Raw genomic sequence first — 15,854 nt, 5'->3', positions numbered from 1 at the left:
TATTGTCCTGCAATTGTCTTTAGTGAGTAGACAGAGGAAGGACATGGATCCAAGAGGGTAAAATGATTCTTGAAATCTAAGAGTGGAGCTAGGAAGAGGTGAACCTGTTTGAGTGTACATGGTACAACACATGAGAACCCAGGTTCAAGCACCTGGTCCCCACCTGCAGGGGATAAGCTTCAGGAGCAGTAAAACACTGCTGCAGGTATTTCTCTATTTCTCTCTCTCTCTGTGTCTTTCTTTGTCTCCCCTCTCAGTTTCTGTCTCTATTCAATAAATAATATGGAAATAAAATAAAAAATAATTTAAAACAGACTAAGAGTAAGACAAGGAAGATCCAGTGACCCATGCATGGACCTAGCTCTTAGACTTCCAGCTTGCTTGCTGTTTAAATTTTAGCATATTTCAGCAGGAGAAAGGAGAGTTGCAGAGGGAGGTTAAAACTTTCTGCTGTAGCACTTATAAGAGAAGTTGTGTCTCTGATACTGTTGAGTGACTTTCAAAATAATAAAAAAAGGGTGTTTGGGGGCCAGATGGTGGCATACCTGATTAAGCACACATATTACCATATGCAAGGACTGGGGTTTGAGTCCCTATTTCCCATCTGCAAGTGAATGCTTCAGGAGTGACAGAGCAGGTCTGCAGGTATCTTTCTTTCTCCCTCTCTACCTCCCCTCTCAATTTCTCTGTCCTATCAAAAAAATTTCTTTATTGGGGAATTAATGTTTTATATTCAACAGTAAATACAATAGTTTGCACATACATAACATTTCCCAGTTTTCCATATAACAATACAACCCCCACTAGGTCCTCTGTCATCCTTCTTGGACCTGTATTCTCCCAACCCACCCACCCCAGAGTCTTTTACTTTGGTGCAATACGACAATTCCAATTCAGGTTCTACTTGTGTTTTCTTTTCTGATCTTGTTTTTCAACTTCTGCCTGAGAGTGAGATCATCCGATATTATCCTTCTGTTTCTTTTTCTTTTTAAAAATATTTATTTTTTTATTTTCCCTTTTGTTGCCCTTGTTTTTTTTATCGTTGTAGTTATTATTATTGTTGTTATTGATGTCATTGTTAGATAGGACAGAGAGAAATGGAGAGAGGAGGGGATGAGAGGAGGGGACAGAGAGAGGGAGAGAAAGATAGACACCTGCAGACCTGCTTCACCACCTGTGAAGCGACTCCCCTGCAGGTGGGTAACCAGGGGCTTGAACCAGGATCCTTTTGACAGTCCTTGCACTTGGCGCCATGTGCACTTAACCTGCTGCGCTACCGCCTGACTCCCATCCTTCTGTTTCTGACTTATTTCACTTAACATGAATTTTTCAAGGTCCATCTAAGATCGGCTGAAAATGGTGAAGTCACCATTTTTTATAGCTGAGTAGTATTCCATTGTATATCTATACCACAACTTGGTCAGCCACTCATCTGTTGTTGGACACCTGGGTTGCTTCCAGGTTTTGGCTATTACAAATTGTGCTGATAAGAACATATGTGTACACAGATCTTTTTGGATGGGTGTGTTGGGTTTCTTAGGGTATATCCCAAGAAGAGGAATTGCAGGATCATAGGGTAGGTCCATTTCTAGCCTTCTGAGAGTTCTCCAGACTATTCTCCACAGAGGCTGGACCAATTGACATTCCCACCAGCAGTGTAGGAGGGTTCCTTTGAGCCCACACCCTCTCCAGCATTTGCTGCTGTTACCTTTTCTGATGTATGACATTCTCACAGGAGTGAAGTGGTATCTCATTGTTGTCGTTATTTGCATTTCTCTGACAATCAGAGATGTAGAGCATTTTTTCATGTGTTTCTTGGCCTTTTGGATCTCTTCTGTGGTGACTATTCTGTCCATATCCTCCCCCCATTTTTGAATGGGGCTATTTGTTGTCTTGTTGTTGAGATTTGCAAGTTCTTTATATATTCTGGTTCTTAGCCTCTTGTCTGATGTATGGCATGCAAAGATCTTCTCCCATTCTGTGAGGGGTCTTTTGGTTTGGGTAGTAGTTTCTTTAGCTGTGCAGAAGCTTTTTAATTTGATGTAGTCCCATAGGTTTATGCTTGTAATTGGATTCGTTTCATTGAAGATGTCTTTAAAATTGATGCGGAAAAGAGTTTTGCCAATATTTTCCTCTAAGTATCTGATAGCTTGTGGTTTAACATCCAAGTCCTTGATCCACTTGGAATTTACTTTTGTATTTGGTGAAATATAGTGGTTCAGTTTCATTGTTTTGCATGTTTCAACCCATTTTCCCCAACACCATTTGTTGAAGAGACTCTGCTTTTCCCATTTAATAGTCTGGGCACCTTTGTCAAAGATTAGATCTGTAGGTGTGGGGGCTTACTTCTGGGCTCTCAATTCTATTCCACTGGTCAGTATGTCTATTCATGTTCCAGTACCAAGCAGTTTTGATGACAGTGGCCCTATAATACAATTTGAGATCTGGGAGTGTGATGCCTCCGGTTCTGTTCTTTTTTCTCAAGATTGTTATGGCAATTCTAGGTCTTTTCTGGTTCCAGATAAACATTTGTAGCATTTGTTCTATTCTCCTAAAAATGTGCTTAGGATCTTGATGGGGATAGCATTAAATTTGCATATGGCTCTGGGTAGTATATTCATTTTGATGATGTTAATTCTTCAACCCATGAACATAGAATATCTTGCCACTTCTTTGTGTCTTTTTCAATTTCCTTGACTCATAATTTTCAGTATACAAGTCTTTCACTTATTTGGTTAGGTTTACTCCTAGATATTTTATTGTTTTTGTTGTAATAGTAAAAGGAATTGATTTCTGGATGTCAACTTCTTCTAACTTAGTGTTTGCATAGAGGAATGCCACTGACTTCTGAATGTTAATTTTGTAGCCTTATACCTTCCTGTATTGCCTGATGATTTCCAAAAGCTTCTTGCTGGATTCCTTAGGTTTTTCTATATATACTATCATGTTGTCTGCAAATAGGGAGAGTTTGACTTCTTTTCTTCCAATCTGTATGCCTTGAATTCCTTGCTCCTGCCTGATTGCTATGGCAAGAACTTCCAACACTATGTTGAATAGTAATGGTGATAGTGGGCAGCCCTGTCTAGTACCTGATCTGAGGGGAAATGCTTCCAGTTTTTCACCATTGAGTATGATGTTGGCTGTAGGTTTGGTATATATAGACTCCACTGTCTTCAGAAATTTTCCATCTATTCCCATTTTTTGTAGTGTTTTGATCATAAAGTGATGTTGTATTTTGTCAAATGCTTTCTCTGCATCTATGGATATGACCATGTGGTTTTTGGTCTTGCTTTTGTTGATGTGGTGGATCACATTGATTGATTTACGTATATTAAACCAACCTTGCATGCCTGGGATAAACCCCACTTGGTCATGATGAACAATCTTTTTAATATACTGCTGAATCCAGTTGGCTAGAATTTTGTTCAATATTTTTGCATCTATGTTCATCAGAGATATTGGTCTGTAGTTTTCTTTTTTGGTTGTGTCCCTGTCTGCTTTTGGTATCAAAGTGATGTTGGCTTCATAGAAGCTGGAAGGGAGTATTCCAGTGTCTTTAATCTTCTGGAAGACTTTTAAAAGTAGAGGTGTTAATTCTTCTTTGAAGGTTTTGTAGAATTCACTTGTAAAACCATCTGGTCCAGGACTTTTATTTTTGGGAAGGTTTTTGATAACTGTTTCAATTTTATTAGCTGTGATGGGCCTGTTCATGTTATCTACTTTCTCTTTAGTTTTCGAAGTTGGTAGGTATATAGGAAATCGTCCATTTATTTCAGGTTCTCTAGCTTGGTGGCATATAGTTGTCCATAGAAGCCTCGAATGATATGTTGAATTTCTTTGGTGTCAGTTGTAATATCTCCTCCTTCATTTACTATTCGAATTATTTGGGTCTTCTCCCTTTTTTGTTTTGTAAGTCTGGCTAAAGATTTGTCGATTTTGTTCACTCTTTTGAAGAAACAACATTTACTTTCATTAAATTTTATTTAATATAAAGTCTGTCATGTCAGATATGAGAATATCTGTCCCTGCCCTTTTTTATGGGCCATTGGCTTGTATGATAGATTTCCATCCTTTCACTTTAAGTCTGTGTTTGTCTTGTTGAGTTAGGTGGGTTTCCTGTAGACAGCATATTGTTGGGTTGTATTTTCTGATCCATCTTCCTACTCTGTGTCTTTTAGTAGATGAATTCAGTCCATTGACATTTATTGATTATCAAAGATTGAAGATATTTTAACACTATTCCTGTAGAGTTTTAGAGTGTTCTGATATGTGGCCTATTTATGTTGGTCTGACTGTTTATAGGAGACCTTTCAGAATTTCTTTCAGGGCAGGCTTGGTGATAGTTGATTCTTTCAACTATTGCTTGTCTGAGAAGGTTTTTATGCCTCCATCTAGTCTGAATGACAGTCTAGCAAGTTGAAAGACTTTCTCATTGAGCACTCGATAGATATCTTGCCATTCTCTTCTGGCCTGTAGTGTTTGTGTGGAGAAGTCTGCAGCTAATCTTATGGGTTTTCCTCGGTTTGTTACTCTTTCTTTTTCTCTTGAAGCCTTCAGGATCCTTTTTTTATCCTTATTTCTTTCCATTCTAAATAGGATGTGTCTTGGTGTCTTTAAGTCTGGGTTAATTCTGTTTGGGACCCTCTGGGCCTCTTGAATCTTTATGTCTTTGATGTTGTCTAGACTAGAGAAGTTTTCAGTATTATGGCCTGAAGAATGCTTTCTTCCTCTCCCTCTCTTTCTCCCTCTGGAAAGCCAATAATGCATATATTGTTTCTTTTGAAGTCTTCCCATAGGACTCTGTTGTTGTTTTCAGTATCTCTTAATCTCTTTTTGAGATCTCTTACTTCTTTTTTAGTTGTCTCTAATTCATCCTCGATCTTGCTAATTCTGTCTTCAGCCTCATTGATTCTATTCTTGCTTCCCTCTACTGTTTTCTGGAGTTCATCTATTTTGTTACCCTGTTCTGATACTGTTTTAGCTTTACTGTTCAGCTAGTTGTGTTCTTATGGAGAAACTGTTTTTAAAACCCATGTGCAGAGCAAGCAAACTCAAGAGACAAAATCAAAGCACAAATTTGTTTTGGGCCACCAGAATCCTATAAACAGTCCTCCTGTGGGGGTTACCCTCCCCAGTCCCTGAGTAGATGTGGCCAGCAGGCAGGTAGCTCTCCTACTTGCTTTAGTTAGCCCACCCTGCCATAAACCCACAGCTGGCGAGCAGAATGTTCATTCTGTGTAGCAGGGAGTACCCCAATGACTCTGGGGGGTGACCCCAGTTCCATTCAGATGGACTCACTTTAGGTGTTGCTTTGTGTGTGTGTATGTGTGTGTGCATGAAAGGAAGGAAGGAAGGAAGGAAGGAAGGAAGGGACAGAGGAAGGAAGGAAGGGAGGGAGGGAGGAAGGGAGGGACGGAGGGAGGAAGGAAAGAAGGAAGAGAGGGAGGGAGGAAGTGAGGGAGGGAGGAAAGAAGGAAGGGAGGGAGGGAGGAAGGAAGGAAGAGAGGGAGGAAGGAAGGAAGGAAGGAAGGGAGGGAGGAAGGAAGGGAGGGAGGGAGGGAGGGAGGGAGGAAGGAAGGAAGGGAGGGAAGGAGGAAGAGAGGAAAGAAGGAACGGAGGGAAGGAAGGGAAAGGAGAGGCCCCATCTCATGTGTTCTCTGCCTGTTGGCTGGGTACCACCCTGGGTGGCAAATTATATATATATAAGTTTTACCAAAGCACTGCTCATGGTGGTGCTGAGGATTGAACAGGATACATAGGACCTAAAATCTTTTTGTGTAACCATTTTTCCATCTTCCAAGTCCCAAAAATACTTTATTTATTTATGAAAAAAGTATAGAAAGAGAGATAGACCAGAGCACTGCGCTGCTCTGTTTTTTGATCATGCTAGGTTTTGAACCTGGGACCTCAGAGCCTCAGGTGTGAAAATCTTTTGCATGACCATTGTGCTATCTCTCCTATCCCAATTTGCAGATTTTATAAGTATTTTTGTGTGAGGGTGTTTTCCAGAGTCTCTCTCTGAACCCTCCTCCTCTAGTCTGACATGTGGCAGATACTGTCTTTTTAGCTGACTGTCCCCACCTGTAGGTTCTCAGATGGGCCTCTTCACTGTCTCTTGTTGCTGGAGCCCCATGACCCACAGGAAAGGATTCAGGGCTTCCTGGGACAGGGGGTATGCTCTCTCTCCTCTGCAGGAACCCCATGAGTCCATGGCCTAAACTGGGGGGACTCAGGTCCTCTCGAGTGTCGCTCCTCTCTCCCAGCTGCTACCAGCTGTTCCCGCTTCCTTGTATCAGACTTTTGTCTCTTATCCACAAGGATCGTGTTGCCTCTGCATAGAACTCCTGAGTGTGTGTGTGTGTGTGTGTGTGTGTGTGTGTGTGTGTGTGTGTTGGGGGGTGGAGGGGAGGTGGAGTCTCAGAGCGCAGCAGGACAGCTTTCCAATGGAGTCTTCACAGATCTTTACTCTGCCTCAGTTTGCAATATATATGAAGCTTGAGGAGCCTGGACACTGGGTCCGAGGCCACCCCCATGGGTGCAAGATATCAGAGCTCTGAAGCTCTGATATCTTGCACTGGGGTATGACATCTCTTGTTTCCCAGTGGTGAAACATCAGCTTTAACTTCCAGTTTGAATTCATGAATTCACTCTGTAGTCCATCAGGCAGGCAGCTGCTGTGTGTACTGTGTGCCTCAGTAGGGTGCAGTCCAGTGCTGTGGTGGTTGGTGAATGCTAAGAGCTACAGGAGACCCGAGGATGGTGGGCAGTGGGCTGCAGGACCCCTCTGGGAGAGGAGAAGGTGTCTGGGGATGGCAGTGAGGCTCTTGTTCTTTCTTACTCTGCCAACCTGTTACTGTGCCTGGTGACATCAGGGAGCCAGCGCCGTTCTGACCACCCCCTCTCCTGAGCAGGATGTTCGAGCTGACCTGCACGCTGCCTCTGGAGAAGGACCTGAAGATCACTCTCTATGACTATGACCTCCTCTCCAAGGACGAAAAGATTGGGGAGACGGTCATTGACCTGGAGAACAGGCTGCTGTCCAAGTTTGGCGCTCGCTGCGGACTCCCACAGACCTACTGTGTGTAGGTGCACTGGGCCCCCTGCTTCTCCCCCCACCCTTGTTCTGAGTAGTCTCTGTGTGCTGACACTGGCTAAGCACTTCATAGGCATTCTCTCACTCAGCCCAACCTGGGTCTTGTCCTCACTCTACAGATAAGAAAACTGAGGCCCAGAAATGTTATGGCTTCTAAGTGGCAGAAATAGGACTTGAACTGGTTTGTCTAATTTTAAGAACCTGGTTCTTATGTTCTAGTTTGTTTTTTTTTCCTTTTTTTTAAGGCTCTATTGTGAGCTTCTGGAAAAGTAGAAGTGAGACAGATAAGGGGATTCTATCTAGGCCTCTATGTAGGACCTGACCCCTTAGGGGGGTTATGTGATGCTCTGCATCCTGTGAAGTCATGTGTAAACACCTCCACCCACTTCTTGCCAACTTGGTTCATATTTGGGTTTGGTGTTCTAAATGAAAACACCTGAGTTCCAATACTTTATGTACTAACACAAGCTCTGATGTCTCTGGCCTCAGTTTCCTTCTCTGTAGAACTGGGCTCCTGAGTCATGGAAAGCACTCACAGACTGAATGAAGGTGAAGGGCGAGGTGCCCTGTGGGGGGGAGTTCTGTATCCTGGGGTGGCTCATCTCTGTCTTGTGCTTGGCCTCAGCTCTGGACCCAATCAGTGGCGAGACCAGCTCCGCCCCTCCCAGCTCCTCCACCTCTTCTGCCAGCAGCACAGAGTCAAGGCTCCTGTTTACCGAACAGACCGAGTGGTGTTTCAGGAGAAGGAATACACCATCGAAGAAATAGGTGAGCCTCCATGTGTATCCCAAAGCCACTGGTTCATCCTCTCCCTCCCTCTTTCTTGCCATAAAGGACCCAACTGGACAGAGTCCACACCCTTAGGGTCTAGTGTGGAGTATAACAAATGGGCTGATTTTGTGCTTGGTTCTTTCGGTGTAAGTACTTACCAGTTTAACCCTTATAAAAGTTGGAGGTCATGGATGGGCCAGAGTCAAGGTCAGATGAGACCAGTGCCACATGACCTTAGTTCCAGATCAGATTGGGCCCATCTTAAGGGCAGCATGAGAGGGTGATTCTGAAGGCAGAGCCAAAGTCAAGACCAGTCTACTTCTGGGTTTCGGCATCAGAGTCTTGTTGGGGAGTTTAGGGTACATGTAGGCCACCTCTGAGAAATAGTTCTCTACTTATGTCATACCAGCCTGCCAACTTGAGCTTGTCATTCCCTCCTAATCCCTTCCCTCTACAACTCCCCACCCTCACTTCCTGCCCTGAAAGTATCCAAAGGGTGGGCAGGAAACCCTGTGGTCCTGACCCTGCTCCCCTGCCTCTTGTTGCTCATGCCCCGAAATCCTGCTCTCTGCCCCTTCACTGTCTGAGGTGCCCTCAGGCCTGCACTGCCCACCCCGTGTAGACAGGCCGGACTGTCCCTTAGCCTCTTTTTAAACATTTTTCTTCATTTAAATTATTTGATAGAGAAAGAGAGAAATTGAGAAGGGAGGCAGAGACAGATAAGGAAAGAGACAGACAATTGCAGCCCTACTTCACCACTTGTGAAGTTTCCCCCCTTGCAGGTGGGAACTAGGGGCTTGAACCTGGGTCCCTGAGCACTGTAATGTGTTCGCTTACCTAGGTGCGCCACCACCTGGCCCTGCCCTTGGTCTCTTGCTGGACTCCAAGGTTACCCATATCATCTGGTGCTGAGGTTATTAAAGGAGAATGAAAGCTTGACTCCCTGAACTCCATCCCCCTGTTCCTCCTCCTATTTTCCTGACTCTCAGGCCAGAACCGAGCCAGCTCTTCTCTACCAAGTCTATCCCTGCTCTAGTCTCTTCTCCACAGAATACGCATCTGTTTTAGGGGTGATCTCATTTCCTCTGCGAGTCTGCAAGCTTTAGCACAGGGGCCCGGACTCATGGTAATAAATTCATAGCAAACGGAAGCCAGATAGAGATGGTTAGGTCTGGCCTGGGTATGCTTTTACAGACAAGGCTGTGGAAACCAAGCGTGGTGGACAACCTGCCTATTGTCATCAGACTGGTGGGAGTAGAACCAGGGTCCTGGCCTGGTTGTCTCTCAGCTATGCCAAGCTACTTGCTTTGTGACACCTGTTAAAATGGGCAGGGCAGGGGTTGGGTGGTGGCACACCTGACCAAGCACACACATGACCATGCATAAGAACCTGGGTTTAGGCCACCAGTCCTCACATGCAAGCTTCATGCGTGGTGAAGCAGTGCTGCATATGTCTTTCTTTCCTTTTTCTTCTTTCATTTTTTTTTTTTTTTTATCTGACCACTGCTCAGCTCTGGCTTATGGTAGTGTTGGGGATTGAACCTGGGATCTCAGAGCCTCATGTATTAGAGTCTTGTTTGTGTAACCATTATATTATCTCCTCATCTCCTCTTTTCCTCTCTATCTCCTTCCCATTTCATTTCTGTCTCTATCCAAAATAAAAATAAATAAGTAAGTGAATAGTGTCTATTCAAAAAGAAATAAATAAGAAGTTAAAAATGGGCAGGGCACGACTGGCCGATGAAGTAGTGCATGCCTGTGAGCATGTGTGTGTGTTCCTGTGTTGGTGAACACAGGGCATCCCAAGTGCATGTATCTAAGTGTGTGGGTCACCAATACCCAGCCAAGATCTGTCATGGCCAGCATAATGGCTGTGCAAAAGACTTTCATGCCTAAGGCTTCAAGGTCTCAGGTTCAATCCCCAGCACCACTGTGAGCCAGAGCTGAGCACTGCTCTGGTATTTATCTCTGTCTTTTTATTATTAAAATAAAATAAAAAAATATTTTTTAAAAACATCTGTCATGGAGAGGCCCAGGTGGTGGCACACCTGATTAAGTGTACACGTTACAGTGCACAAGGACCCAGGTTCAAGCCCTTGGTACCCACCTGCAAGGGGGAAGCTTTATGTGGTGGAAGCAGGGCTGAAAGTGTCTCTTTGTCTCTGTCCCTCTCTATCACCCCTTCCCTTTCAATTTCTCCGTCTTTATCCAATAATAGATAAATAAAATATTTTAAAAATTTAAAAAAAGATCTGTCATTGAGACTCCCAGTTCACATTGTTGGGTACTTGGCCAGGCTCACCAGGGTCAGAACCACCTGCCTCCATCCCATCTGTACTCCCCATCCTTGAAGCAGCCCCTGGCAGTAGGAGTTGTTGCTGGAAGCACCAGGCACAGAGAACAGCCACCTTTCCTGAATGAGGGTGTGATTTTGGCTGCCTTGCTGGCCCGCCAAGTGCCTACTCTCTGCTTCACCTGTGGTCTCTGTAAAATGGGCTGGTAGCAGCAATCCCTTTGGGAACTATTATGAACAGCAGTGCTTGGCACATGCTTCTTGCATTTTCAGGGCTTGAAGTTATTACTGTTCTTTAATTGACTAACACTAGTAGACCAGATTGCATGAAGAGCTCTTCCTTGCCAGATCTAGAAGTATGATGCAGAGCTGGGAGCAGGCAGGGAGGGCTTCCTGGAATAGGTAGGATTTGGCAGGCAGGGAAGAAGACCTTTATAGAAGAGATTTGGTAGAAATGGTGGCGATTGGGCATAAGGATTTTAAACCTAAAGCCTATAGACATCAAGGTGTCTCCTATAGACATGAGAATCAGAGAACCAGACATGAATCTGGGCTAGGGATGAGACTTTTGGGTGCTGGAGAAACTGTTGGGGTAGCCCTACCATATCCTGCATATTTAGTACTGGGCATTTTTTATCTTCTCCTTGTCTCAGAGGCTGGCAAGCTCCCTAACCCACACCTGGGCCCCATGGAGGAGCGTCTGGCCTTGCACGTCCTCCAGCAGCAAGGTCTGGTCCCTGAGCATGTGGAGTCCCGGCCCCTCTACAGCCCCCTCCAGCCGGACATTGAGCAGGTAGGACCCTCAACCTCCAGCTGTTCGCCCTCTACCCTGGAGGACCTCATGGCTATCCTGGAGCACCCACAGGGACCTTAGCACATGACCCACCCTCCTTGACAATGTTTCTCCATAGTGCTGGAGAGAACTCTCAGGTCAGCCTCCACCTCCCTGCAGCCCGAAGGGGCTGGGAAGACAATATCAGCCACACCCTGACATCCACTGAGCTGTCCCTCTGACTTTCTGTAGGCCATCCTGAAGCCTTGCTGCTACAGTGGCAGTGAGTCTGACATCCTCGCTCAGTGACATCCCAGATGACCAGCCCCATGCTGGGCTGCAGCATGGTCCAGACAAGGAGAACAGAACCCTATGACAAAAAGTCAGGAGTGGCGAGGGAGCCCCTTTATGCAGGCTCAGGGCTGAGATGAGAGGAGACTTCCTGGAAGGGGAGAGCTCAGAGATGGGATTTTGAAGAGGAGGAAAGGGTCAGAGGAAGAAAGAAAGACCATGGAAGCCAGATGACCACCTTTGGGGACATGGTCTCCAGTCTTTGCAACTGAGCTTTGTCTTCCTTGGCACTGAGGCCTCCAGCTCTTTAGAGTGGCCCAGCAAGTGCTGAAGGATCAGCTCCTTGGTACTCTAGCTCTGAGACCTGGCAGAGTTATTTCAATCCTGTTCTTCCTTCCAGAGGATGGTAGCAGAAATAGCTCCCAGCATGCAGACAGGTGGGGATCTGGGGAGTGGTGGTTGGAGTGCATTTCTGTCATGAATATCCGATGAAACCACCATGACTATGCCGTGCTCTCAGGCTCCCAGACTCTGTACATTGATCTCTTGGCCTGAAATGTGTTCGCTCCTCTCCTCTCCTCTCCTCTCCTCTCCTCTCCTCTCCTCTCCTCTCCTCTCCTCTCCTCTCCTCTCCTCTCCTCTCCTCTCCTCTCCTCTCCTCTCCTCTCCTCTCCCCTCCCCTCCCCTCCCCTCCCCTCCCCTCCCCTCCCCTCCTCTCCCCTCCTCTCCCCTCCCTTCTCTCCCCTCCCCCTCCCCCTCCCCCTCCCCTCCTCTCCTCTCTGCTCCTCTCCTTTCCTATCACCTCTCGCTCTTTCCTTCTCTTTCTTCCATATTTGATTTATTTAATGAGAAAGATACAGGGGGAGGTGGAGAGAGAGAGAGAGAACAGAGCTGGTTTATGGTAGTGCTGGAGATTGAACCTGAGACCTCAGAATCTCAGGCATGAAAGTCTTTTACATAACTATTACACTGTCTCCCCAGCCCTTCCTCCTTTTTCCATCAGGCAGACCTAGACTTAGCTCTCCTTGGCAAAGGCCCAGGCCTGTGGCCTGTACTTCAGGGGAATTCCGGGTAGGTATCTCCCTGCAGGCGGTGAGCTCTCTGTCCATGGTGAAGAACAGGTGCTGAGTGCCACATGGGTGTGAAGGTTGGTGGGAGAACAAGGTCTTATCTCTCCAGGGAAAGCTTCAGATGTGGATCGATCTGTTTCCAAAGGCCTTGGGACGACCTGGACCTCCCTTCAACATTACCCCTCGGAGAGCCAGAAGGTGATTTGGTGGCCCACGGGCTCAGGCTGAGCAGAGTGGCGGGGGTGATGATAGCCGACTGATGTTGGGACAGAAGATCACTCTTGGCTTTGGACCACTTGAGTCACAGGGGACAGCTTATGTGTGGACTGGCTCAGTGTCTGAGCAGGCAGACATCAGACTCTCTGGGGGGACCTGGCCATTTGGCTTCTTGGTCAAGGGCTGCCACCTCTTGGTAGGATGCCTATATGAATTGGAGCCGTTCTTCTCCACAGGTTTTTCCTGCGCTGCATTATCTGGAACACCAAAGACGTGATCCTGGATGACCTCAGCATCACGGGGGAGAAAATGAGTGACATTTATGTGAAAGGGTAGGGATTCATCCTCCTTCCCCTCAGTGCCAGCTCTGCAGTGTCATCCCAGCTGTCTCTGAGGTGGAGTTCAGTAATGGATGAAGGGAGCTTGGGTGTAAGACAAAGGGAACAAGAAAGGAAGGAAAGGTGGTGCATCTGGTTGAGTTCACACATGATAGTCTGCAAGGACCTGGGTTCAAGCCCCTGGTCTCCCCCTTCGTGGGAGAAGTTCACAAGTGGTGAAGCAGAGCTTTCTCTCTCTCTTTCTCTTTCTCTCTCTGTCTCCTACCCTCTCAATTTCTCTTTGTCTCTATTCAAAACAGTAAATAAAGAAGAGAGAGAGAGAGGGACTAGGTGGTGTTGCGCTTGGTTAAGCTCACATAGTACTAAGTGGAAGGACTCATGCAAGGACTAAGGTTTGAGCCCCTGCTCTGCACCTGTAGCAGGGGTGCTTCACAAGCAATGAAGCAGGTCTGCAGGTCCCTCTCTCTCTCTCTCTCTCTCTTTCCCAATATCTCTAAATTTCTCTCTGTTCTACCCAGTAAGATGATAGGGGTAAAGGAAAAAAAAAAAAAAGGAAGCCAGTCACGGTGGATTTGTAGTGCAGGCATCAAGCCCCAGCAAATAAAAAAAAAAGAAGGCCAGATCCTAACAAAGACATTCTCTGTCTTTGGGGTGTCTTCCTCCCTCTAGCTTGAGTCTTCCATGTTGCTCAAAAGAAGCTAGGATAGTTTAAAATTCATAGTACATTTGCTATATCACATGGGGACTTCCTAGGAGGAATCTTTCTCTATCAATTACTAAGTTCCCTAGCCTTCCTGATGACTCCTTTGCCTCCACTGGGGATTCATATTGTTCTGAAGAACTTACTGAGGAATCTTCTCTACACTGTCTGTCCAGCTGGATGGTTGGTTTTGAAGAACACAAGCAAAAAACAGATGTGCACTACCGGTCCCTGGGAGGTGAAGGCAACTTTAACTGGAGGTTCATTTTCCCCTTTGACTACCTGCCAGCCGAGCAAGCTTGCACTGTTGCCAAGAAGGTGAGTCCTGCCTGCTCATGATGGCACTGGTGCCAGGGATTTCTGGAGTCAGTGCAACCACACTTGAGTTCCTGCTGTGCCCTCATCTTAGTCCTTCACTGATGTCTCACCACTGTTGGAATCACTGCTGCAATTACAGTGTGATGAGTGCCACCATTGTCTTAGCATGGCCAGTATAATCACCATCATTGTCCCACTGTTTTGGTGTCACCTCCATCATTGTCCCACTGCTTCTGCTGTCACCACCAGCCATGTCCCTATTGCTCCGTAAGTCAACACCGTTGCTGTCATCACTAGCATCGGTCAGCACCCCACAACCCCCACTCCCACAGCAGTGTAGCATGATCAGCTGCAGTTAAGTCTGAATCCCATGACTACTGCCTGTCCTTCTCCCTAGCCCAGACAGAACAAGCAGCAGGAAGGGTCGTAGGCCAGAGTGGGAAGAACAATCGGAGGAAGCCAGCATGGCCATCAAAAGACAGTAGGTAGGGGGCCAGGTGGTGGCGCACCTGGTTGAGTGCACATGTTACAAAAGACAGTAGGCTGAGGCTGCAGAGAGCGTTTCTAAAGAGGGCTGGCCTAGCCTCTGGATCGGGCTGTGGTCATAGGATTGAGTGTTGCCTAGCCAAGTCCCTTCGGCTCCTCTTTTCCTATTGGAAATGGTTATGGTGCAAGCTGCATGGTGACTGGGAGTGGCTGACCTTCAAGCCTGAAGCCACTGCCTTCCACCGTACACTCCCTCCTCTCAGCCCGGGCTGAAGGCATCTGAGGAGGCTGGCACCTCAGCAATAGGAATTCCAGTGGATTCAGGGCCCTGAGCGCTCTGTGTCTCAGTACCTTTTAGTGTAGGTTTCATCTGGGCCACAAACTCTGCTCCTGAAGTGGGCAGACTCTGAGGGAAGGTGTCTTCTTCTTGGTGGCACCATGATTTCCCTTAGGGTGCACTCCTAGAATATGAGGGAGAGGTGCTGGAACCCAGCACACATACCAAGGATGAGTGGAGACAGAGAAGGCCATCCTTAGAGCTTCTGTCCATCCATGTTCCAACTTCTCTTTTTAAAAATAGATTTTATTTATTTTAATGAGAGAGAGACGCAGAAAGACCAGCACACTGCTGAGCCCTAGCTTATGGTGGTGCTGGGGATTGAACGGGGTGGGGTGGGTGGGGGAGCTCAGAGCCTTAGGTATGAAAGTCTTTTGTATAATTATTATCTCCCTAGCTCCCCCCCCTCCCAACCAACCAATTCTGACCTTGATGAGCTTGCCTACTTGGCAGAACAAATGCCTCTTGGGGATGTAGGTTGTACTGGTCTGATTTACTTCCTAAAGTGACTTGGCCCTTTAAGCTGCAAAGTTTTAAGACTTCTCTATTTTTACTGAATGATCAACTGGCTTTAATAAGGAAAATAAAAAGGCAGTGAAATAGCTCACCAGCTAGGGGTCTTGACTTACCATGCTTGAGGTCGCCTACCATATGAGAGCACCATGGACAGCACTGGGGGGGGGGGTTGCATGGATGATAGAGAGGTACTGTAGTATCACACTCTCTCCCTATCTCATGTAGATGACTGAAAAAAATTGTCCTGGGGAAGACTGATGAACCGTGGCAACACACATGCATGAGGCCCTTAAATGTCATTACAAAAGAAAGAAAACGAGAAATGTAAAATGCACCTCCATTGCTTGGGTCTTCTTAATTGTCGTCATTACAACCTTTATACACGAGTCCTCCCCAGCCAAAACACAGAATTCTCTGCACTTTAGAGAACCCAGAATGTTCCACTGATCATTCTGAGCCCATCTGGCAAAGAAAACATGGCCTGAGCAAGGTTAGATGAGATCTGTCACCTGCCAGTTGCTGTGTGTTGCCTGCCTGCCAGAATGCAGAATTCAGCAATAGCCCTGGGTCCTATGCAGCCAAGCGGAGCCTAGCCCATTCTTGTTTGTCTCTGCTCAGCCTGTTTGTCCACCACAAGATGTTTCTATAACAAA

The 15,854-nt window shown here is 46.3% G+C and overlaps 1 protein-coding gene across 17 annotated transcripts in view; it reads left to right on the top strand.

The window, feature by feature from the left end:
* DYSF (dysferlin) overlaps window positions 1–15,854 on the top strand; it is a 272,723-nt gene that overhangs the window by 242,712 nt on the left and 14,157 nt on the right. For all 17 annotated transcript variants that reach the window (XM_060187109.1, XM_060187107.1, XM_060187114.1 and 14 more), the window contains 6 exons: window positions 6,912–7,082; window positions 7,719–7,861; window positions 10,811–10,950; window positions 12,400–12,488; window positions 12,743–12,838; window positions 13,721–13,862. In XM_060187109.1, coding sequence (XP_060043092.1) covers window positions 6,912–7,082; window positions 7,719–7,861; window positions 10,811–10,950; window positions 12,400–12,488; window positions 12,743–12,838; window positions 13,721–13,862 — 781 coding nt within the window. The remainder of the gene's footprint in view (window positions 1–6,911; window positions 7,083–7,718; window positions 7,862–10,810; window positions 10,951–12,399; window positions 12,489–12,742; window positions 12,839–13,720; window positions 13,863–15,854) is intronic.

Source organism: Erinaceus europaeus, chromosome 3 (assembly GCF_950295315.1).
Source record: "Erinaceus europaeus chromosome 3, mEriEur2.1, whole genome shotgun sequence".
Classification (NCBI taxonomy): domain Eukaryota; kingdom Metazoa; phylum Chordata; class Mammalia; order Eulipotyphla; family Erinaceidae; genus Erinaceus; species Erinaceus europaeus.
The sequence above is the reverse complement of the archived record's forward strand: the minus strand, read 5'-3'. Positions and strand labels throughout refer to the sequence as shown.